The sequence below is a fragment of the Mixophyes fleayi genome, chromosome 4 (assembly GCF_038048845.1).
Source record: "Mixophyes fleayi isolate aMixFle1 chromosome 4, aMixFle1.hap1, whole genome shotgun sequence".
Lineage (NCBI taxonomy): Eukaryota > Metazoa > Chordata > Amphibia > Anura > Limnodynastidae > Mixophyes > Mixophyes fleayi.
This window is the reverse complement of record NC_134405.1, coordinates 223,850,114-223,874,838: the sequence shown is the minus strand read 5'-3', so window position 1 is coordinate 223,874,838 and position 24,725 is coordinate 223,850,114. Positions and strand designations below refer to the sequence as shown.

The 24,725-nt window shown below is 38.5% G+C and overlaps 2 protein-coding genes across 4 annotated transcripts in view; one reads left to right on the top strand and one right to left on the bottom strand.

Moving 5' to 3' along the window:
* Nucleotides 1-12,397, bottom strand: part of TMTC3 (transmembrane O-mannosyltransferase targeting cadherins 3) — a 46,511-nt gene extending 34,114 nt beyond the window's left edge. Inside the window, exons 1-3 of one of the 3 annotated variants that reach the window (XM_075209373.1) lie at nucleotides 12,155-12,397; nucleotides 5,349-5,568; nucleotides 3,019-3,237 (exon numbers count right to left, since the gene is read on the bottom strand). In XM_075209373.1, coding sequence (XP_075065474.1) covers nucleotides 3,019-3,237; nucleotides 5,349-5,537 — 408 coding nt within the window. In that variant the 5' untranslated portion in view covers nucleotides 5,538-5,568; nucleotides 12,155-12,397. Of the gene's footprint in view, nucleotides 1-3,018; nucleotides 3,238-5,348; nucleotides 5,569-11,851; nucleotides 11,871-12,154 lie in introns of those variants that run through there. The other 2 variants (XM_075209371.1, XM_075209372.1) reach the window with 2 other exon arrangements.
* A 23-nt stretch (nucleotides 12,398-12,420) lies between these two features.
* The window catches only part of CEP290 (centrosomal protein 290), a 222,067-nt gene continuing 209,762 nt past the window's right edge, over nucleotides 12,421-24,725 (top strand). Inside the window, exons 1-5 of the mRNA XM_075209376.1 lie at nucleotides 12,421-13,307; nucleotides 15,817-15,927; nucleotides 20,132-20,209; nucleotides 21,171-21,240; nucleotides 22,481-22,527. Of these exons, the coding sequence (XP_075065477.1) occupies nucleotides 15,826-15,927; nucleotides 20,132-20,209; nucleotides 21,171-21,240; nucleotides 22,481-22,527 (297 nt within the window). The 5' untranslated portion in view covers nucleotides 12,421-13,307; nucleotides 15,817-15,825. The remainder of the gene's footprint in view (nucleotides 13,308-15,816; nucleotides 15,928-20,131; nucleotides 20,210-21,170; nucleotides 21,241-22,480; nucleotides 22,528-24,725) is intronic.

Sequence of the window (24,725 nt, the reverse complement as noted above, 5' to 3'; positions counted from 1 at the left end):
TCTACTTCAAAACTGAAGTGTTATTGTGGTACTGTAATGTTGTGGGATGCACTGTCCTGGCATGGTTTGGGTGCAGTAAATCTCTTAGAAGGCACAGTCCTTCCTAATTGTCACTTGTTCCAAGTGATCACTATCACCCCATGTTCCAACATTCCTTTCCTAATGAGAGGGTTGTCTTTCAGGATGACAATGCCCAGACAGCATGTATGGTTGCCAAAAGGTTTACGGCAAGAGACATCAATGGTATCCATATGTCCGGGTCTTCTCAGGCACCAGAGTTGTGAATTTACTGGAGAATCTGGCTTTGGTTAGCTACCTTCCACCAGACACCAATGGAGTGTGGAAGAATAATGCTGCATCCCTCCTGAATAATTCCAGACACTGGCAGAATCAATGCCATGGATATTGAATGGCTGTTTGTCATAGTCTACTATTAAATAGCAATATATTGGCATTTACCTTATTTTATCCACTATCTGCATGTATATTTTTGCATGTCAAAAAGTTTGTATAATGCAACAATTAGGGCTGTTTCACAAGAAAAACAAAACAAATTTGTTGATGGGGTTCAAAACCCTAACTGAATACTCTCACCCAAAGCATCAAACACATGAAAGTGTAGGGGAAAAAGAAAGCAACAAATCAAATCAGCAGCAGATAAGCGAATATATATATATATTAAAAAAAAAACAAAACAAACACAACAACAACTAGACATCCCCACCCACCTGACTACTTTGTGTTCAGTGGAGATCAACAGCCTGTAAATTAAAATGTACACCTCCCTGAATCCAAATGCAGAGTGTATAATACCTGTTGATGTCCTACACCCCAAACAATGCTTCGTCATGGATGGACAGCAATGATACAAGTCTCCGATTGCTGCTGTACAAAGTTTTGTAGACTTTGGTGTATAGAGAAATACATCTAGATTTACTACAAGACACACCCATTATCAAGACACAACTACTACTGCATGCAAGTATGCAATTTACGGCAGCTGTCCACTCAGGTACAGATGGATTGGAAAGCTAATGCCTGTAAAAGGCTGTGTAAAATTCTAATGTCTGCATAAAGTATAAGTGTATACAGTTTAAATGATGTATGTGTACTGGTGCTGTACACACAAACACCTTCATGTGTTTGTAGATCATCAGTGCAGTAACTGTCCTGCTAAGAAACGATGGCAATAGTCATCTGAAGCTAAGCAACTCCTGTATGTCCTACCATTACTGTACCTACAATGATGTTTTTGAGAGACCATTCTGTAAGTGATAACATCGAAGATACAAGTATGTTAATTGTAGAACCGCAGCAAATATGTATACTATAGATAAACAGACTGTGTGCATAGCTTATAGTCATAATGGGATAAGTGGTGCAGAAAGAAAGGAGGAATTCTCTTCCAGAGACTGCAAGTTATAATTATACTGAAATGTGCATGGCTGCAATCACAGAGTAACACTTTTGATCTTAATTTGTCAGCTTTAACTGAGGTATGCCAGAAACTACACTGGACTTAGTCCTAGTGGGCAAAACATTGTCTTGCAAAAATACTCCACTGCCTGGGAGAGTGGGAGCTTCTGAAGAGGTATGAACTCAATTATTCATCATATACTGGTACAACTATATTGATTTATGTTATGTAGCATAGACGCACTACAAGATATTGGGTCATGTAGAAAAGAAAGATAAAAATAATCATCATCTTCCCTCTACTTACATGTATGCATGTTTGGTGGGGAACGAAGGAAGATAGTTGTAACTAAGGTTTTGAAGCCCAACACAGAATTTCCTTCCTTTTGTCACTGTGGAACAACTATAACTGATGCATTAAAATGTTTTTATTTGCCATGAAAACATGTGCAGGTGCATGTAGTGGATAAAGAAATGGAAACGCTAATATTATCCTTTATTTCTAAAGAAACACATTATATAGTACCGTATATGTAAGGCATCAGAATACAAAATGATCAACATACAATGACATGAAAGATGGTAAAGATTAAATGAAATTACACTCTAGGAGGTATATTTACTAAACTGCGGGTTTGAAAATGTGGAGATGTTGCATATAGCAACATCTCCACTTTTTCAAACCCGCAGTTTAGTAAATCTAGCCCTAGGTGTGGAGAACAATTGATACATAGACAGTGCGACTAACAATAGTATCTGGTGGTGGGGAAAGTATGTGGCTACTATCAGCCATTGGGCGACTGACATTTTTGTGCAGCTACCTGTGGTACGGTTGAAGTGAGAGGTGGAGGCATGAAATATGCAGAAATCGTAACACAGCTGCTGGCAACCATGATTGTCCATCATTTATCTCAACTGATCCTCCTTCCTGTTTTGGAGAAGGCTTCTGGTCTATGCTGCATGGGCACCGTTAAGGTTATCAGCCTGCCCAACGTAGCTGTTTGCCAGCTAGTTTTCTTTTGACATAATTCTCAGTGCTGGTCACTATAAGCCATGACCTATGAACAACATCAGTGTCATGTCCATCATGCTCTATGGATGGGGACACTTACATCACTGTAAGATCCCCTGCAACCAGGAAAGAAATGCTGCAAAATGGGGTGAAGATAACCACATAGTACTTCTAAATGGCAATTAGCATTGACCTTGCCTTCTAAGAGAATCACTGCACCCAAACCATGCCAGGTAACAATACACATGACTTTATTTTAACTAAGTTCAGTATTCAAGTCTTAATTTTTGCCTCCAGCAGTTCTATTTTTAGTTTTTCAGAAAGAGGATATTACAGATATATCAATAATATCACAGATTTTAGAGAAGATGACTTCCAGCAATGTAATAGGTGAGGAATTCTGGTACTATGTAGTTTAACTGTAGATAAAAAGCTTGCTGTACATATATTTTACGTAAATAGCTATAAAAACCAAAAGTGGGGAAGCTGCTGCAAAACGTTCTGATTGTACAGTGTTCCTTATTATGTGAGCACTATAAAGAATAGTAATCATAGTGCTGTGTAAGCACAGTCTTCTAAAGCATACTTACTGCCTCAGTATGTATTGGATGAACAGCAAACAGCAATGCTGCAATCAGGCTGGTTCGGTTGTCCAAGAACAGTTTACACACTTTAAGAAAAATCATGCACACCACAGCATGGAGGAGGAGGTTTAGAAGGTGATAAGAGACTGCATTAAGTTCACTGAACAGATAATTCAAGCGAAATGTCAGGACTGTCAGAGGACGATATGATTTATGACTTCTCTCCTAAAATGGGGAAAAAAAAATAATTAATCTCACATATTCAATTACCAGAAGATATAGACGCTAATAGGATCTAGCTTTTAGAACTGTAGCATTAGCAAATATCAAACTGCATGTTTTTTGCATATAGAAAAAAAAAATGATTATTTTATTCTTGCAAGAAACATTACAATAGCAATTCATGCACCCAAGTTTTAAAGGTGCACTACAACCAACATGTTACATTTTACTTCCCCCCTCCCTCCCATTGGCAGAACCCCAGGAATTGCTCTATGCAGCTGTTTTCCAAGGTCTCTTCCAGTCACGTAATATAAAACAGAAAGTCACCTCAGTTCTCCACAAGAGGGGTATGAGAGTTCATTCCAATGGAAAACACCTGTGGCTGTATGGAACAGCCCCTGGGATATGGCTAGGAGTGGGAGGAGCTTAGCAAGATGCAACATAGCTACATAAATCATTTAGCACTTATAACAGCACATGATAATAAATAGACTGACACTTTGGCCTCCCATAGTTATGAAATGAAAAAGTTTACTTCGACCAAAACCAAAAGCACCCCATAATTCGACTTGGGTCCAGGGGGGGGGGCTGGCAAATTTTAGCACGGGGGAAAGACTCGGCTCAGGGAAAAAAAACAAAAAAAACCATGTAGCACAGAAGACGTCCCCCCAGCCCGGCCTGACCTTACTTAGGCCGAACAGTTAAAAGAATCTATTTTTACTCAACCTTTTCTAACCTTTAGAGATATGAATTATGGGAAAAGAAATTGTGAAAAATAGATGCACCTGACATAGGGCACTGTAACCACATGATTATAATTCTATTACATGTGCATATTGCCCAAACATTGTCATTTACTAAATATAATGGAAGCATAAAGAACATCACTTTAGAGATTTGTGACAATGATGTTCTAAAAAGTTGCCCAACACAAACATACTGAATAAAACCACAAGCAAAATTGAACAGTTGCATAATTGTCCATTTAAAATATAGACATGGTACAATTTAAGTGCAATATTTTTAATCCAATTCTTTTTATTTATTTTTTTTTAAACTATTTGCTGGAAAAAAGATTTAGCCCATTAATGCAGCTTATATTCCCATCTGAAACGGTTTTGAAAATAACAGAGGCTGTGAGAAAGGTCAAGCCTAAGTATTCCATGGAAATGAAATTAATGTGAAGCTGTCTTTTGGATGAAAACCTTGCCAAATGTCAATTTGTTTACACCTCAGAGGTCGTATTATGCACATCACTTTTTGGTCAGTGGTGGTGATCAGTATAAAGTCCAGAATCAAAATGAAAGCCCACATACTTCTGAACGTATAGTAACTAAGTGGATAATCACTTGTGGCAAACAAACAACAATTGTGTTCTCTAACCTTGCCAAAGGACATCAGAGGACTATAGAACTTCCTTGTGGGTCTTAATGATAATGCCTTGAAAGAATGTTATTGTTAATTTCAAGGGAAAAGATTTCAACTCTCGTTCAGTTATGCAATTCTAATAAATTACACTTAAGTAAAAACAAAAGAAAAATACTTTCTTCAATGTTAAAACAACAAAGTAATGTCAAAAGGAAGTCAGGTAAGTAAGTGAAGTGCATTTTAAACTCCTCATAGATGAACAGAATTATAATGAAACATCACTGGATCTCCAAATAACTGAATGAAGCAGCCCCTAGGGCACCAGGGAGGTAAGATGCACCTTAATAAAATATTTTCCAAGGTGATATTTAAAGTTGCACTATGAATATTGAATTTAAGAAAAAAAGACAGGATAGTCACCAAAAACAGGTATAAAAGGAAAATAGTCTTAAACCCCCCAAAACTACTTTCTCTTGAAGCAGCAACCGGCCACGGAGGAAGGAAAGCACATGATGCAGGATACATAGCACTAATTCCGACCACTCCTCTGATTCTGCGTGACCTCCCTGCAGTGTGCAGAGGTGGTTAACATGACATAGAAGCCAGCTGCTCACAATCACTTATTCTCCGCTTGAAGACTGATAGCGGCAGGTCGAGGCTCTGGTTGCCCACCACTGGTTTATGCTGAATGAGAGCTCTAAATAATTACAAGGTATAAGACTAAAACTTATTGATATCATACTTACCTCAGACATTGGAGTACCCCAGAAGTCATTTTGGAAGAGCTTCTTTATAGGTGTTGAAGGATGCAAATCTTTATTATCCAGAATTGCAGACACATCATCGAAGACAAACCCACAGAAGAGACTGTTCCAATAACATAACACCACAACGCATAATAAAATTCCAATTTCCATCAGATTCACAGCAGCCATTTTCTTGAGAACTTCCTTTAGACTTAAGTCACTGAAAGATAAGTAAATTATAGCCAATGATTTCACTGTAAATATTCAATACCTGTCATTAAGTAGATATCAGGCACTACATGCAGAAATGTACCCATCATGCAGTTATGAACTAAAAGTTTTGTCCACAAACTGTAAACATAAACTATGTGTTGCCTTCTTATGGCTGCCCTTGTTGTCCATCTGCAGGCCTAGAGCCTTTGTTCTCCTGTCCCCTAGCTGTTCAGAGCCATGGTGCATGAAGGTGCGGCTAAACTACTTATCTCCAAGTGGTATATAGGCAGGTGGGCGCAGACCAATTATACTTCTAACTGTACCTCACTGTGCAAAGCAGCTCACATAGCAAGGTGCAATGGGAACACAGATAGGCACCAGTGATAAAACAGACATTGGGGGCAGTCAGAGACGAGTACTAATATTCAACTGTGTACACGATTCATTTGTACATTTTGCCGAGAAGCCATTTAACAGTGCAGCTTGAGTAAAATCCTAATCGCAGTTATTAACACACAGATCATTATTGAGAAAAATCAGCTACAAAAGTACCCCCTGCCTCCTCTCTGTCACAGATGTCTTCCATAGTCATTTAAATTGGCTCTTGGTGTGGACAGAAGTTTCTGTGACACAGATCTCATGTGATCATTCAGCATCAACATGCTGGAAGTTTAATAATGTCACAGAAAGATGCTGAGGAGCACAGTGAGCATTCGCCTCACAGTACTTGGGCTGTTCACATCATTACGGAATAATATTCATAGCTACCTAGAAGACTGCAAGCTTCATGCACACATGTAAAAAGGTGAAATATATATATATATATATATATAAAAGCCATACAGCTTTAATACACAGTGAACATAAGATATTTAAGCTATGAGAGGTCAATTCAGATATTTGTTTAATATGCAGTTGTGTGTAGGGAACAGGCACTGTACATGTAGACGCAGACATTTCAAGAACAAAGGGCATTAAAGCACAAACTATATACCAGAAATAAGTTCTGTGTAGTTGATATTTGCATGTTTTTCTCAACAGATTGTGAATTGGTTACACTAAAACATCTGAGAATAATGACACTTTTAAAAAGGACCATGATTTAATATTGAATCTACATTAGGGGTACTATTTTTTATTTTAGTTCTAGAAATGCTCTCTACTGAAGTAGTGGTTTAAAAGTAGTAGTTTTTTGTTCTGCACCATCTCTTCAAGCTACAAGGACACAAAACAATTAGTGATACAATGTCAGCTCCCCATTTAATTTAGAGACATCAACAAAGAAGTAGAGCACTTATTTTCCTTAAAAAAAATAAAACAATAATGGTGTGAACACTCTCAACATTGCTCAATAAACTGTGATCTCTATGCATTTTCTCTAAAATACATTGAAATAATTTTACTAATGACAAAATGCCTTTTCTTCTGCATTAACTGAGTCCTAGACTGATGGGAACCTAATATTAACTGTATGGACTCATTTACTACTTGCGTCTTCAGTTTGCATCGATTAAAACTAAAATAGAACAAATTAAAAAAAATATAAGTCAAATATGTTTCAATTAGGTTTCATTTGTTGTGCAGTGGTTGGGTGGGAAGCCCTTATGTGGCAAAATCACCCTTTATAACATACCCAAAAGCCATCCCAAGCATAGAAATCAAGATTTTCCACTTCATTACATAGTAAGAAATAGAGACATTGCAACAAACATCAAACTAACGAAAGGCAATGCTAGTTGTGCATACATAAGTCTAGTTGATCACGTTACATTTTAGGCAATTAGCATTATCAGACGTTTAGGTTTTAGAATATAGAATGCCTGATTTTTTTATACCTATTTGTACAAGACTCTCACATTGCTCCATTGTATACATTTACAAGGTGTAGCTTGTTCATTTAGATATAATCTACCTTTTAGATCAAATTCAAAAACAGTAAAGAATAAATATAATGTATGGTGACTGTTTTGGCCAAATGATGGCAGTAGGCATTGTCAGTGACTTATTACTGGGAAACCCCAAAAAGCAAGGTAGAAAGGGTTGACATACGAAGCCCACATGGGCACATTAAGACGATTACCAAACATTATAAATTGGGTACACAAGAGTCAAGAAACACAGGGTAGAAGGGATATCATAAGCTTCAGAATTATAGTGCAACTCTTCACTGAGGCTTTGAGCACAAGCCAGTGGGTATGTCCCCAACAAACATAAAAACAATGTAAATATTCCAATGGACATGTACCAAGCAATTGTTCCCACATTTCTAAGTTTATACTCTAGCTAACTTTAATAGTGGACGTGCTAATAAGCAGGAAACAAGACAATAATGCTTCCTTTAAAAATAGAAAAAAAGTCTTCATGAAGTTACAAAACACAGAATTAATTCAACAAACTAAGAAAGGATAACCACACTGATTTTACTTCATGCAGTTGGCGCACAAATGTAAAAATCAACTTTTCCTCTTATTAATAACTCTTTTCATAAAATCTTATAAGACGACAGCTGTTTGTTTCCATTCACACCACAGATGTTCTCATTTACCAGGAAATAGGAAGAATTCATTTATCAGAACCTATGGTTGACCCTTACATGAGCCCACACAATGACATAGCTATAGACTTCTTGCAATTTAGTTAACTGTGGGAATGGAAACAAAGCAGATTGTATATAAAATATGTTAAACCATAAACTGGCAACTACAAAGTTCAAGAAAGGTCACAGAGTTTAATTTTAATGGTGTAAGAGAATAGCGATCATTTAACAAGGTTATAACAAGCCACACACACACAGTTAAGCGAGTAGTTGTCAGCACTGAATACATGACAATATAGAAGAGAGAAAGTACATGTTGACAATAATAGTTATTTAAAACCAAATGGAAGAGGGCAAAAGCCAGATCCAAACCAAATGTACACAAAAAGCCGGATCAATATTAAATTCACCTGAATCCAAATTAAATTCACATATACACCTGGATCCACACAAAAAGCCATATAAAAAAAAAAAAAAGAAAGCTGGGTCCACACTAGAGACTATAGATGGGCGGGCTCGGTTTCTTGAAAACCGAACCCACCCGAACTGCGGGGATCCAAGTACTTTCGCGCCTATTTGGATTCTAAAACAAGGCAAAACGTCATCGGATCTTTTGCGAGTTTTGGAATCGATAAATACCGCCCTCCACTGTGATCTAGCGCCATTTGAGAGAGGTACAGAAGGATAGAGTGACAAAGCACAGAGCTCCATTGCTCTTTTTGTCATTGCTGAAATACAATATACAAGTCCTTGCAGTCTTTTTTTTCCTGAATTTGCACTAATGTGTACAGTGTTATCAAAATGGATTCACAGCAGTACACAGAAGAGCAGGAGCAGCAAGCAGCTGCTGCCACCAGTCCTGATGTCGCTTAACAACCAGCCAGCTTGCAGCAGTATTTGGCTGAAAGCGTATGAAAAGCATATTATGACCTGTGAGATGGTAAAAATTGAATGGAAATGACTGGAAATTAGTGTTAGTGAAGTTAATAATAATAATGTAGGTATAAAAGAATACATAAATTATGTGATCGTAGCCAAACAAATGGAATTTTGTAAAAAATAGCAAAACAAAACCAAAACACACAAGGGCAGTTTTGGCAAAACTAAAACCCAAAGGTAATCCAGATCCAAAACACGGGGGTCAGTAAGCATCTCTAGTCCACACCCAAGGTTCCACAGACAATGGTGACACCTAAATTAAAGTTTAGTGAATTAAACAACGCTACATGCACATACACTCCCCTGCATTTGCATGTCAGCCAATCACATTACATATATACTAATAGAAAGAGAGCTCCCTCTGTGTTTGAGAAAACCTGATCAAATTTAAGATCACATTTTGCTCTGGCATGAATTTGCCTCACACACTATAGAGTCAGTCAATTTGGTAAAAAATAACTCAATTGGTCCATCTGGATGTAGAACCGCAGTGTTCAGCAACCACATTAAATATTGGTAGGAGCAGTGTTTGCACTGCAAAGAGCTCTGACTTCATATAACAAGCTTGGCTAATAATAATGTAAATATTCCAGCAAGCAACAAACACATTGGCAAGTCCTATCTTGCCAATGTGCACAAATCAGGGAGGCGGTTTAAACAGTTTGAATGCAATTTTGTTTCTTGATATGTACAGTATCAAAGCTTTCATGAATTCCTTTTTCCATTGTAAAGATCAAGGGCTTACTATATTGGGCACAACAATAACTTTACAGCAGCCAAACCCTTTAAGTTACTATAGGTTTGTTTTTTTTAAAGCACTTTTCAGAGCCTGCAGCCAAACAGGTAAAACGCATGTGTAGCAGCTGAAAACTTCAATTTTGAAGGTTTGTGGTTCTTTAAATTAACCTTCACTTACCACTAAATCTTGGGACAGAAATGAGCCAGAGTGATACATACATTTTACTTTGCCTCCCACAGACACAACCTTGGGGGCTATGCCATAGAGCCAGTTTTATCAGGGGTCTGCCGATTCTGTAATACAGAACAGTCAAATAAATTCAATTTGACACTTTAAAGTGGCTTTGGAGGGGAAAATGGTGTTAAGCAGGAGAAACAATCACAAATGGCAATCCTATAATTGCAGCTCTTGATTGAACCTCTTGCTCACATTCTCCCACTATGTAGCCCTTCCACCACCTCTCCTCTCAATTTCCAGCCAGAAATTGAGAAGAGGGGTGGTGGAAGGGCTATGTATGAAGAACCAGAGCAGCCCTTGGGAAATCTAGGCTCGGCTAGGGGAGGGAGGAAGAAAATGTAACATGTAGTAGGTAGTGCAAATTTAATGCAGGTTGCACACTTTTATGTTTGTGTGCCCCACACTCAGATTAGTTTCTGTCCCAAGAGCATGTGATGGCAGAAGTGTCATCTTGTGAAAAGTTATTGCCCTAATAACAAAGCATTGAGAACCACATGTCAAAGTTATGGATCTGTCAACTGTATCACAGCGCTTCTACAGTATATGGTGATCGCAGTTTATAATGCCAGTCTAATTTAGAAGTCAAAATTAGAATTATAGTGAGGGTAGTTATAAATAGGAAAATACATTTTGATGAACTTTTGTGCAAATATACCTGTTGGTGCGGGTGGCATTAGAAAGGGAGTAGTTTAAAACGAAATTGTGTGTTATACAGTTTGCTTATATTGTGGGATATTTTTTCCCTATAATATACTGAGATTTACTGCACAGACAATATTGGCAATCTGCTACATTTCCCATGACTGTTTGACGTTATGTTTTATATAACCATGACCTTAAATATTTGACAATATTGAACAGTTATTTAATTATAAGTGAAGTTGTCTAGTCTTTAGAAAAACACCAATACTATGTAACAAAAGATCAGGCAATAATCAAAATGTTTGCAACAGTATACGGCTCTTATCCAAAATTATATGTATTAACATTTGCACTTAAAACTGTTGCATAATAATTTATGATAATCTCCTAAAACAATACACAATTAAAGTTACAACCTGTAAATGACGGTTACAGTACAAGTGGTGTAGCAAATATGGAATGACAGATAAACTACCCAAACAAATGTTGGTACAAAAGTTACATGAACTAAATAAAGTCATAAACACAATCATAAACTCAAGTTATTAAAAAAAAAAACCATAATAAATAAAGCAGAAGAGGTTACACAGGATAAAGTGTTAAGCACTATGTGGCAGGTGAGACACCTTGGGGGTGATTCAAGTAGTGGTGAGATCCCATAGGAGTCTCACACAATGGGGGAGGTGTCTCCGGGAACATCCGCGAGAAAACCTCACAGCGGAGATTTAACAGAAATCTCTGCCCATTTTTCTTCGCACCTCTATGGAAAACGAGCAGAGATTCCTACCGTAATTGCCAGCAATGTGCGCAGAGCAATACCCGCACACCACATCACCAACAATTGAACTTCCCCAGATGTGTCTCTGCAGGATATTTCAGGGAAGACTTTCATTTTTTACTCGCACTTCATAGGGGGAAATTCACTGACCAGCAAAGTCCCATTGGAGCCTCACAGGCTGTTCAGCACTAGATACATGGCAAATTTTTCCTCACATCACAGAGGTGCAAGCAACCCTGCCCCATAATAAAAAAAAATTAACTATGTTCCAGGTACCATAGCTCCCTGAAATGCAGACAGCAGGACCTCATGTGGAATAGAAGTCACCCCATAGAGTTGCAAACAAAAATAAGCAATGTTTCTTGTACCATAATTACAAGATTTCTGCAGGCAGGGACCTTGCAGCTAATTGAACCCACCTTAGGGTTTTTAACTATGGTTTTGCTTCCAGTGACTATTTGCCTCCCTCTGCCAGAGAAGTGACAGCTTGGACACATCCAGGTATAATTACTTAGCACAACTGAATCTTCCTCAGAGATACATCTGTCTGTAAAATGTGCAAGAAATATTTCCACCAGTTCACCTTTATGCATAACGCTTTTTCCAGCTCTCTTCCCTCAACAATAAGTTTTGAAGCCATAGTCTGCAAATCACAGGTTGTGACAAGTGCTGAGGCCAACACCCAGCCGGCTGGTGACTGAGAATATGCAGGTAACACTTACTGGCTTCTCACAGGGACAGGACCATACCAAGCTGCTCTATACGTGTATTACACTCTACTCTTCATCCATCCGCTGAGCTCTAACGGATACTGATCAGGGCTGATGAGAACTCTGGAAGAGGGAACACTCCCAGCACTACAAGCAGTCTCAATGGGAATCTCGCCGAACTGTGCGAGCCGCCATGACAGAAAGCTAAGCCAGCCCCACCTCCATGAGTCACAACCCCGGATATTACCTCACCCCCCTCTCAGCATCCATCACTCCCAGCATGGGGCTGAGACTGTATAACTGGAGAGACATAAGGAGGGGCCTATGTAGCACAACAAGCAGCGTCTCCTGCACTCCCAGTCGCTTTCTGGATGCGCCATTACCATGACGTCACCAGTATTGCTTGTAAACCCCGAACTCGCTTCCATGCGCCGTCCTGAGCACTAAGCCCGTGGGGACGAATATGTATAATTTCTGAGTGTCACGGTACCGGGATGGTGTGTGTTAATAACCACCACTACTTAGCCATTATTTCTCATTGACAGTTTGAGGTATAGATAATGTAGCTGTCAATTACATTTCAGTGGGCGTGGTGTCTTAATCCATAACGAGGTGTGATACGCTGTACGTCACCGTTGTCACGTACGGGAGGGATGCTGAGTTCTGAATTAGACTACTTACTGTTTAATGGTGTATCCTAGCAACCCGCGTCATCCCTATTTTTCCCGGCTTCCACCGCGGAGACGCGCCAGAGCCATCCGAATGTTGCCGTTCTACCGGATTCTATAATGATGTCTGGGGAGCAGTGACCATTGTGTGCATGTAGCCTGGCTGTGACCTGCTGAGAGCAGACTGACCCATCCGCTGGTGCTGCAGCCCTGAAAGATGTTGCTCTGTACACCTGTAGCCAGACGTGCACACATCATACTCCAAACTGTACACCTGTAGCCAGACGTGCACACATCATACTCCAAACTGTACACCTGTAGCCAGACGTGCACGCATCATACTCCAAACTGTACACCTGTAGCCAGACGTGCACGCATCATACTCAGCAGCTACAAGTAAAACATGTTACCTTAACATGTCAGGCTAATTTGTTTCATCTGAATTAGTGCGTGCATTTAGCATCTATTCTTTACAATCTCGGGAACCTCAATTAGGGGTGAGTTTTCTTAACTTTTTTATTTTAACAGTTTTGTCTGTCTTCAATTATTAGATAGGAGTTTGTTAATGGTGGGGCTTAGATCTGGGGAACCAGCTCACTCTGCAAGTTGATGTGAAAAAAATAGGATTTCTCACAAAAATAGATTAAAGTGACATGCAATTATGGTTGGAGTTGGTAATATTTTGATCCCTGGATCGATATTATGTCACCTATCATCTCGTTTGCATGTTTCCATAGCTCTGCTTAGTAAATTATATTGCCCTTTTTGTGGTGTAGTACAGGACGATTATTGATCCTTGATTATGTTTATGTGATTTTTTTTTTGTGGGATCTGTCAATTGACTTCCATCATTTTCTCCAGTTGCATGAAATCTGTTGTGTTGGCCAGATTTTATTTATGCTAAGGTTAAGCTGGTTAAGACTAAAGGGATTTTTGTTTACGGAGTCTGGTCTTGTACTGAATGCATCTTTAAGGGATTATTTTTTAATTGAATTAATAAACATTCTGGAATATATCATTGGCTAAATATTGACACTACAGAAAGAAAAAATATACACACATGTAACAAGAAATCTTTTTGCATTCCAGAGCAGTAGAAAATATTAAAAACTTACTTAAGCATGCTAGTTTCCTTTTATAATGTTTATAGCCAACATGCTGCCCTAAGGACTAAGTGGTTAGCACTTCTGCCTTATAGCACTGAGGTCATGAGTTCAATTCCCGACCATGACCTTATCTGTGAGGAGTTTGTATGTTCTCCCCGTATTTGCATGGGTTTCCTCCGGGTGCTCTGGTTTCCTCCCACACTGCAAAAACATACTGGTAGGTTAATTGGCTGCTAACAAATCGACTCTAGTCTGTGTCACTGTCTCTGTGTGTGTGTGTGTGTGTGTGTGTTAGGGAACTAAGACTAAGCTCCAATGGGACAGGGACTGATGTGAGTGAGTTCTCTGTACAGCGCTGCAGAATCAGTGGCGCTTTATAAATAAATGGTGATGATATCTTCTTTTTCCCAAAATAAAGACACTTTGCATTGGTTGGAAGCACTGCTATCTTTTCTCCCACCATTGCAACAAGTGAGCTAGAAGTCATAAAGATGCAGTAAATGCTTATATGTCTAAAACAATTGTATAGTAATCAGTTGACATACGCAACATGTTATGAAACTTAGTTGTAATATTACATGGTGACATAAATTCTTTCTTCATTTATGCTTTTCGTAGGCTAGATTCAGAAGTTATTTATTTCTAATACAATTCTTATCTTTTTGGAACTTTGAATGGTCCCTTTTTATATTGATTATTACAGATGTTCTAAGCATGATTAAGCGATGACAATACACTCAATTAGTATTGACCAGAGTTGCAAATTTTCAGTAAACCTTTAGCAATTAATCAGGTTTTATCCGACTAGAGTATGTTAAACTCGGTACACACTAATAAACTTACATTAGATACGATTTCTGTAACGATTTTACCAAAATCCCGATGAGCATGCAGATTTATGTGTACACACCTACACGATTTACCTTCAAATCTGTTTTCTTCATCTATCATAACCATGTACTAAAAAGATTGTGACTCTCCACACTCTATGGTCGTCAGTGCATACACACTTCCCCCACCATTGTCTGACATCGTTCAATTGTTGATAGTGATTTTTAGTCAGTTTATAAAATCAAATCAAACGATACAATGTGCTGTGGTATGATTAAACCGTTTATCGAGTGATTGGCACACTTACTGGTTGTAGAACCTGTAGTGTGTACCCAGCTTTAGCCACTGAAAGAAATGCACTATTAGCTGCTGTGGTTTAGTGCAAATTTGCACCTTTGAGCAAAATTAGTAGATTACACTATATGTTATAATATGCTGGTGTGCTTTGGATATATACAAAGTCATCAGCTTTCTGGAATTTTGGTTTAAATTTTCAGACCTCTCATCCGTTTTGTCAAGGAAATATTGGAGCAATTTGCTGATCTTGTTCTTAGTGTTGCAGTAAAGAATAGATGCTTAACACAGTACTGAAGATGCATCATTTTGTCAGTAAAAGTAGAGATTGTAGAAGTTTTAAGCCCTGCTGTTTATATGTAGTTTTTATATAAGAACATACTTTTTATTTATTTTTTTCCCTCTCTTTCTTGAATTTTACCATGTGATATTTGGCATTACCTTTTCATACATTGCATTTTAATTTGTTTACACTCCCTGGTCACCCCAACCATTTGAATAAGTTATTATTTTCCTCAAGAAATTGAATAAATGCTTTTTGTTTTTTTGCCATTATGTTAAATGTATAAAAATATTTCTGTAGCGCTTAAATGAATAGACCATTCTGTCTGTATATATCTCTGACTGTTTAGCATTTCTATTGCAGTGCTGATCAAGAAGATAGTGATTTGTTAAGTCTTTTGTTATAGAAATGATCTTATTGTGTACCTTGCAATGGTTTCACATAATGTGAAAAATGCTTAAATATTGTTTTGTTTGCTTTTTCTAATGACAGTCTTTCAAGATGGCTCCTGCTTTGGATTGGGGGAAGCTCATGAGGGTGGATCCAGACATCCTTCCTAATCAAGAAAAATTATCAGAGAAAATGCTGAAAACATTGTCACAGGTAAGTGGCTTTAGTTTTCTGGCATGTGTGTAATAGTTCACATTCACTCAGTGGCCACGTTATTATGTAGACCTACTCATTAATGGAAATATCTAATCAAGTTCTGTGGGCGCAAATGCTTTGCCAATGAGAGAGATCAGTAGCGAATGGCCAGGCTGATTCAAGCTTACAGGAAGACAGCAGCATCTCAAATATACATGCATTACAACAATGGTATGCAGAAGAGCAACTCTGAATGCACAACACGTTGAACATTGTGGGCAGCACGGTGGCTAAGTGGTTAGCACTTCTGCCTTACAGCACTGGGGTCATGAGTTCAATTCACAACCATGGCCTTATCTGTGTGGAGTTTGTATGTTCTCCCCATGTTTGCGTGGTTTTCCCTCCGGGTGCTTCGGTTTCCTCCCACACTCCAAAAAACATACTAGTAGGTTAATTGGCTGCTAACACATTGACCCTAGCCTGTGTGTCTGTCTGTCTGTGTGGGTCTGTTAGGGAATTTAGACTGTAAGCCCCAATGGGGCAGGGACTGATGTGAGTGAGTTCTCTGTACAGCGCTGCGGAATCAGTGGCGCTATATAAAAAAAATGGTGATGATGATGATGAACATTGAAGTGGGTGGCCTATAGCAGCAGCGGACCACACTGGGTTCCACTCCTGTTCGCTAAGAACAGGAAATTGAGGCTGCCGTTACATAGGCTCACCAAAACTGGAGAGTTGAAGTTTAAAAATATGTTGCCTGGTCTGACAGATCTTGATTTATGCTGTGACATGCATTACACAACTTGTAAACAACTTGTGTCAACAGTGTAGGCTGGTGGTGGTTGTCTAATAGTGTGGGGGATGTATTTTTTGGCAAACATCAGGCTCCAGTTGAGCATCATTTAAATGCCACAGCCTACATGAGTATTGTTGCTGACCATGTGCATCCCTTTATGGCCACTTTCTACCCATCTCCTAATGGCTAATTCTAGCAGGATAACGCGCCATCAGCATCAGTCATTTATATAGCGCCACCGATTCTGCAGTGATGTACAGAGAACTCATTCACATCGGTCCCTGTCCCATTGGATCTTACAGTCTAAATTCCCTAACATACACACACAGACAGAGACACAGAGGGAGACTAGGGTCAATTTGATAGTAGTCAATTAACCTACTAGTAATTTTTTGGAGTGTGGGAAGAAACCGGAGCACCCGGAAGAAACCCACACAATCACGAGGAGAACATACAAAACTCCTCACAGATAAGGCCATGGTTTGGGATCGAACTCATGACCCCAGTGCTGTGAGGCAGAAGTGCTAACAACTAGGCCGCTGTGCCATGTCACAAACCACCCGTCAAATCAAACTGGTTCCACGAACAAGACAATGGGCTAGATTTACTAAGCTGCGGGGTTGAAAAAGTGGGGATGTTGCCTATAGCAACCAATCAGATTATTGCTGTCATTTTTTAGAAAGCACTAAATAAATGAAAGCTAGAATCTGATTGGTTGCTATAGGCAACATCCTCACTTTTTCAAACCCGCAGTTTAGTAAATCTAGCCCAATGAGTTCAATGGCCTCCACAGTCATCCGATCTCAATCCAATAGAGTACATGTGCAGAATAATAGACTAAATGAACAAGAATCTCTAAGGAATGTTTCCAGCACCTTCTTGAATCCATGCCATGTGAGTTCTTGGGAGGTAAATCTCTCAGACATAGTGGCAAATTCAATTACAAGTGATCTCCCTTCTGAACTATGTCTGAGGGGTTAATGCATCCAGTACAGTAATGGTGTCACAGAGCCTGACTTTGGAATAGGCCTCGAAGCCCCGCTCTAGATACTCCAGAGAGGTGCAGAGTTTAACAGTAGAGAGGTATTCACCGGAGATCCCCGCAAGGGAATATGGACTTGGCTGCTCTCTAGCTGCAGATCACGGTCCTCTAAGGGGGATTAGAGCAGGGTGAGATGAAACAGTGGAGTGAAGCAGGACTGCTGGAAGAGGTTCAGGTGAATGGCAGTGAACCGAAACGTTGAGGTCTTTAGAAAGCGAATACCTGAGAATAGGACTGATTATGAAGCAAGAGGTTCTTGCAATAATATCACTTGATCATTGAACAGGAAACACAGGATACGGCTGTGCAGACAGGCGCAAGAGAGAACAGCATCCTAACGGGTAAGAAGACCTGAAGAATTGGCAACTTACTGGAGAAGCAGGTGCTTTAAATAGACAGCGCTGACAGGCAATTAGCCAATCAAGAAAATGCTGGAAGTTTTGAAAAGACAAGGGGGGGGGGGGGGGCATTTCTCTCTGCACCACCCTTGTACATATAGGGCCTGATTCATAGTGGAATGCAGGTGGAACACTAACTTGCGATTGAAAGAGTCACACAAGAGTATGTGTATCTACACCATATGCAGAGTAAAAGATGTGTCCAGATCTGAATGAGTAGCAGATGTGTCTGCTTGACAACAGACACACCCCTCAGACACTTACACCCAACTTGCGAACTTCTTTCTGCTGTAGATAATGCAGCTGAAGCAACTTCCAGACATGCCTAGAAAAGAAAATATTTTTTTCTTTTCTACAACACGCTCGGCAAATCCTAATCTACGGCTGAGTGACTATTAAAGTCTCAATAAGCATTTACGAATCATTCGCAAATCGAATTAAATGCAGTTTGCTAGTTCCGGTGTTCGTCATTGTCATCATCATCCACTACTTACATCTGCCCTGACCACCTACTGATTATTGAAGTGTAGTGGGGTAATGATTTTCAGTTTGTTTGCAGGTATATTGACTAATATTTGTAGTTCATTTTCGGACTTGATATATGTGGAGTTTATTATTGTCTTGTTTGTCTCCTTCCTTTTCCTATCTTGATTATGTTGGTGGTTGAGTCTTCCCTACGGTGCATCTTTACTCTTTTACTCATTGTGCAAAAAATATATATTTTTTTAAGACTTTGGGTTTTGTAGAAGATTTACAATTTGTATTAATTGTCGCACATTGTGTATGCCCTTTTCTCACAATGTAATTACATATTCTTATTAAAGACAATAGGTCATTTTTAAAGATGGGCTTAGGAGGCATCAAAATAATATTTGGGAATACTACTATGGATTAAAATTGGTTTAAGAATTCCATAATAGTACTCCTCATGTTTTCCAGTTCTTTGACATGGATCATAGGACAATAGGGGAAACTGCTGTGACCTCAAGTTACTGCAAAGAGAATTAATGTGCATTCCAACATTGCAGGCAATAGAAATATTATTTTTCAATTAAACGATTTGTCAGTATTTTTTAATTTAATATATTTTCAGTTTGTTGTTTTGTGAGTATTTTGTAGGAAAGGGTGGATATATGCCCCCGCTTAGATTATATAAATATTTGTTGCATGTTTCTTCTTAATACAATAAAGTGTCCTGTGTGGTATGAAACAACAGCTGTCAGAATTATGGTTGTCACCCCTTGAGGACATTTGTATTCAAGTGGTCTAAAATGTAAGTTACACATCAACTTTTTAATGAATTTTTAATAAAAGTTATATTTTTAAATTCACTGTTACTGTTAAGTAAAGGGCGAAAGTGCTAGGGGGGGTAAATGCTCACTTGAGTTGTTTGATCATTAAAAGGCTGTGTTGCAGCTTTATATATAACCGTAAATAATGCGTCACTAAATTGGACTGAACCCAGGTTATTTTACCTATTGGGTTGACCTCACAAGCAGTCAAGGTCAATCATCGTACAACCCAGTAATATTAATAATTTATTTATGCTGCTCATATGTTTTACTGATGAGGAATGAGTGATGTGCGCGTTCCAAGTTTTTTTTTTTTTTCATTCTTGCCATTACGGGTAATGTGTAGTCTTTTAAAGGCTGGAGGGCGTCACATGCAGCCCACTGGGCACAGAAATGTGTGAAAGTGAATCTGTGAAACACATGCCTTGACCTGTGCCTTGACACTGTTTAAATTGTTTTATTTTATTATAGTGAGCAGCCTATGATAATTTGCCTTTTATTATTGTTTGTTTTTTTGTGTGTGATATTTCCTTACATACAGAGCTCAGAAATTGTAAACTGGAGCTCTACTTAATACTAATGATCTATTTCTTTAAAGTTGAAAAAAAGATATTGCATAAGATTTTTAAACGTGTTCCATGTGTGCATCTTGTCAGTCGAATGTATTTCATTGAAATAATTTTGATTTTTACAGGTCACCAGCACAGACTTGAAAGGAGAGACAAATGAAAATATGGTACAGCTTTTCCGAATTACACAGTCTTTAATGAAGGTTTGTATAATCTAATGATTTTATTGTCTCATGGAATAAATAGAATTGGACAGTGTCTAAAAGTTGTTATTTTTTCCTAAAGAGTGGAATTGTATTATTAGCATAGAAAATATACAAATATGAGACCATGTAGGCTATAAAGCTTTAGCTTGCACTTTGAAATATCTGTTGAATCACTAAATGTAAGGTTGATTTGAATAGCATATGAAATTTAAAAACATTAACAAAAATGTGTATGTAAAAGACCCCATACTATGACAGAAGGTTAGTTACTGTAAGCCAACTACTAGTCATATGGTCTTCTGAAATTCCTTTATAAGTAGCTTAGACAGTCTTTTTGATCTTACACAGAACTACATTGTAACAAAACCTCAGTGGCCTTCAGCTCCTAAGTGCATGCACTCTCAATTGTGTCATCTCTTAAGATTTCATTGCTACCATCATGTTAGACACTATTGCTCTGGAAACATTAGGTTATTTGCTTGTCTGAAGCACATCCCCCGCAGTTGCTCACCCCTTTTCTGAAGTCCATGAGGCTTCTATTAACCTCTATAGACTTTTTATACATTCTACGCATCCTAGGGTACTATTTGTTGTTTCCATTGCTTTAGCTTTGAATTTACTCGGTGTTTTCATTTATTCAATTTTTTTCTTCAGTTATAGATCAACTTGGCAGTGCAATGCCCTATAGGTAGCATGGCTTTTCTATATTAGTATGGCTTTTTAAAAGGATACTGCATGACCCTGAAATGATGCCTTAACAATATGTTGAACTGCAGCCAGCTGTGCGTGTTATTTCTAAAGTATTGATTTTGCAAAATTTGTAATGCTTGTGTGCCCATACCAACATACCTCATTTTATTTTTGTCCTGTTTTTCTCTGATAAATATGTTACTTACTGTTTTTGATTTTAGCTTAATAGAAAATCAAGCTTCTCTTTGTAATAATCATTGCTCCTTAGATGAAATCTCAGGAGGTAGAACTTGCCTTAGAAGAAGCAGAGAAAGCTGGAGAAGAGCAAGCCAAAACTGGTAAATATTAATGTAGAGGGATTTCTTGCTTAGAAAAGGTGAAACAACACATGTGGACACAAAAAATAGAGTTAATGGCTTAATATGAGTGTTACTGTACATTCGCAATGCAGTGAGCAAAAATAGAGATTTAATTTATGAGGTGGTTTTGCACCTCAAAGACCAGACACTTGCTCATGGTTCTGCTTTTTTTTTTCTGTGGCACATTGGGCAGTTTTTTAAAAATTATTATTGGATATTTATATAGTACATACACCTTATGCAGGGCTTTATAGAGCATATTTAATCATGCAGATTGTGTCCTATTTGGTGTACAATCTATATTCCATACCACATTGTCTTTGTAGTTTGGGAGGAAACCGGAGCACCTGGAGGAATCTCCTATAAACTCAACACAGATGGGCTCCAGGCTGCAATTGAACCTATGACCCCAGTGCTGTGAGACAGCAATGCTACTCACTGTGCCACCGTGCTGCCCACAGACAGAAAAATCTAAATAAATTCTCTTTTGCTTAAAGGGCAAAATGTTGTTGGCTTTAGTTGTGCCTAGAATAAGCCAATGTATATGATGGAATTCATTTTATGCTATCCTTCTGTGCAAGCTGTGCGCATTCAATTAATAGAATTCCTCAAGCCATTGAATATATACGTAGAGCCATATTTCCTATTAAAAAAGGAACCAAGTCTCCTCTTATGTACAATCCCCAAAGGAACATTTAGCAGGAGAGGACAATCAATTGCTAAAATTAGAAAATGGAAAATGGGTAACTAACAACTACCAATTATCACTAAATTTACTGTTTATTTAATGAAGTTATTAACACCTAGATGGAGATTTTCCTTAATACCATGTAACTGTGAATGGTAGGGGCATTTTACAACCCAATTCAAGGAGCTAAGCCAGACAAAGAGCACCCATTTAGGTGTGCTACCTGCCATATGACATGCAGAACATTTTATCTAGGAAGAATTCTATTGGTGAACTTTAGCTCTTGTTGAGCATCATGAGCTATTTATTTGACCTTGTTTTTGTGAAGTACAAAAATATATTTTGATATATTATAAGTATATGGGTAAAAAGTCTCAAACCTGGAAGCAAATATGCTAGCCATATTTGAAAAAATAAATTAGCAATATATTGTCACCATTGTATTTAAAACCTTTTCATCCGCTCACTTTTTCATTTGTACACTTGTGAGCTGCTTTGTGCTAACTTAATATTTCTTTTTTTTGTTCACAGAAAACCAGTTAAGAAATAAAATTAAGCAGCTGGAAAATGAAATACAGGTTTGCTTTTTATGTGTTTAAACACCATTGGACAATGTTATTGTTCTTCATACCATTTTAGTTCTTACAAATACAACAGTTATTTAAAAAAAAAAAATAGAATAAAGGTTTAAAGTAAAGCAGCAGCACTCCTGATTTTATGTACTAAAAAAAATAGGTTTCAGTGCACATTCTATCAAGCCACTCTGTACCACTGATGATACAGCTCAGAAGTCCTTAATAAGGATGTACCTGGACACGTTAATGGCGAATAATTATAGGGTTCGGTTTCTTGTAACTATGCATCTGAGCCTATGCTTTTGTGCCATAAATGTGCATGTATGCCTCCTTCCTTTGGGTCTTTGTCCACTAGTGACTAGATTAGACTAAGTAGGTTCACATGATGAAAACTCTTTGCTCTTTGAATGTAAATGCATTGGATGATTTTTCTGCAATCAACGTCCTACTTATTTGCAGTTGTATAATATCAGTTGTAGCTTAAAGATTACCTGTAAGCTACACATAGTTTGATGTTAAACTAGGATCTGAATAGACAACATATATCTTGGCATATGTTGCATTAACTTTTATGTTACAACTATATAGTTTTCTTTTATATTCACTACATTTCAGCATGTAGTTCGCTATCTTCTGAATATTCATGAGTAGTAACAAGAGAGTTAATATCACAAGTACTGACAGGGGCATGGCCACTGTGCTCCTGAGACACTTTGGAGGCAAACCTATAGAAGCTGTAACATTCTGTGAAGGCATCGGCTGGTGTCCAGGTGGCCGTTTGACACATCTGCTCAGCAGAGGATCCATCCCGCTCCACCTAGAAAATGCTCACTGATCTCGTAGAGCGAACGTTGATATTTTCTGGAACAGGATTTCTGGTGTTCTTATATGCCTGTTGAATAACCGCTTCAATCCTTCTTGCAATTGTCTGCTTTGTTGCTGGCCAACCTTTCTCCTCCATATTGCAAATGACCAGAAGATTTTCTGCCCTCCGTAAAGGTGAAATCCTATCCAAATAGATTTTCAATGCTCTGACCACATCTTCAGCCACCACACTAGATACTTGCATGTTAAAGGTTACAGCTTGATGAACTCAGAGGCTAGTCTAAGATTGCACTAGACCATTTGGCTAGGTTTTCTTTTTGAAAAGCCCTGGAAGGGAAGCAGCAACTGCATCGCTTCAGAAGTGAATGGCATCTTCCCTACAGCTTACATAGGATAATATATATCCATCTGCGGCTTAAGAGAGACCTCGCCAGCTTTTGGACAGCAAGTATCTATTTCTCCGGCAAGAAGACTCTCTGCAATCTGACGTCGGAGAGGAGATACAAAATTTATTATGCATTGGAATTGGACCAAATTTGACTTAATTTATAATCCACGTATAGGCCTCTAGAGTCTGGGTTGTTACCTGCAAGAGGGTCTGAGAAAGGAATGAAGAGCCCACTTTTAAAAGGAGGTTGTCAAGATGAGGGACCTATGTGACTTCCTTTGATCTTAAGAGTGCGACCATAACCTCCTTGATTTTCGCAATACTCTTGTAGCCATACTAAAGGGAAGGGCTGCGAATTGGAAATGGTGGTCTTTCTCTGTGAATTTGAGAAGTCTGATATCTCTACTGGTTCATAATATGAAGGTGTGGTCCTTTGCGTCCATGGAAGTTAGAAATTAGCCTTGTTCCATGCCACCTATGACTGCCATAATGACCCATCTTCAACCTGTCCAACCTGAAGCCGAGTGTTTATGGATTTCAGGCTCAAGATGAGTCAAAAGGTCAAATCTAGCTTCTGGCCGAGAAGAAAGTTAATGAAGAGCCTAGAATTCTCTGCTCCTCTGGAACTGGGACAATCTCCTTGACGACAGGAAGGACTGAGTGTCCTCCATAAAAGACAAACTTTTGGGAGACCATTAGAAAATAAACAGCTGGGTAGAGTCCCTTGCAAGTCCAAAAAGTAACATGAGATTAGCCACCAATTCGGCAAAAAGCAGGCTCACACCACAGGCATTACTAGTTGCAGTCTGTTTATCTGAGAGCTTAGGTGCTTGACTGGCCATGCCTGTTTCCCTTGTGGTGTTCCCTACACTGGACAAAGGATTGGCCCCAAGAAAAGGAGGTCAGTTTACCGGGAAGTCAAAAGGAATTTAATCTTTGATCCTTTGACTTTGAGTGTTCAACTGTAGGAAGGAACTCTTACTGTCTG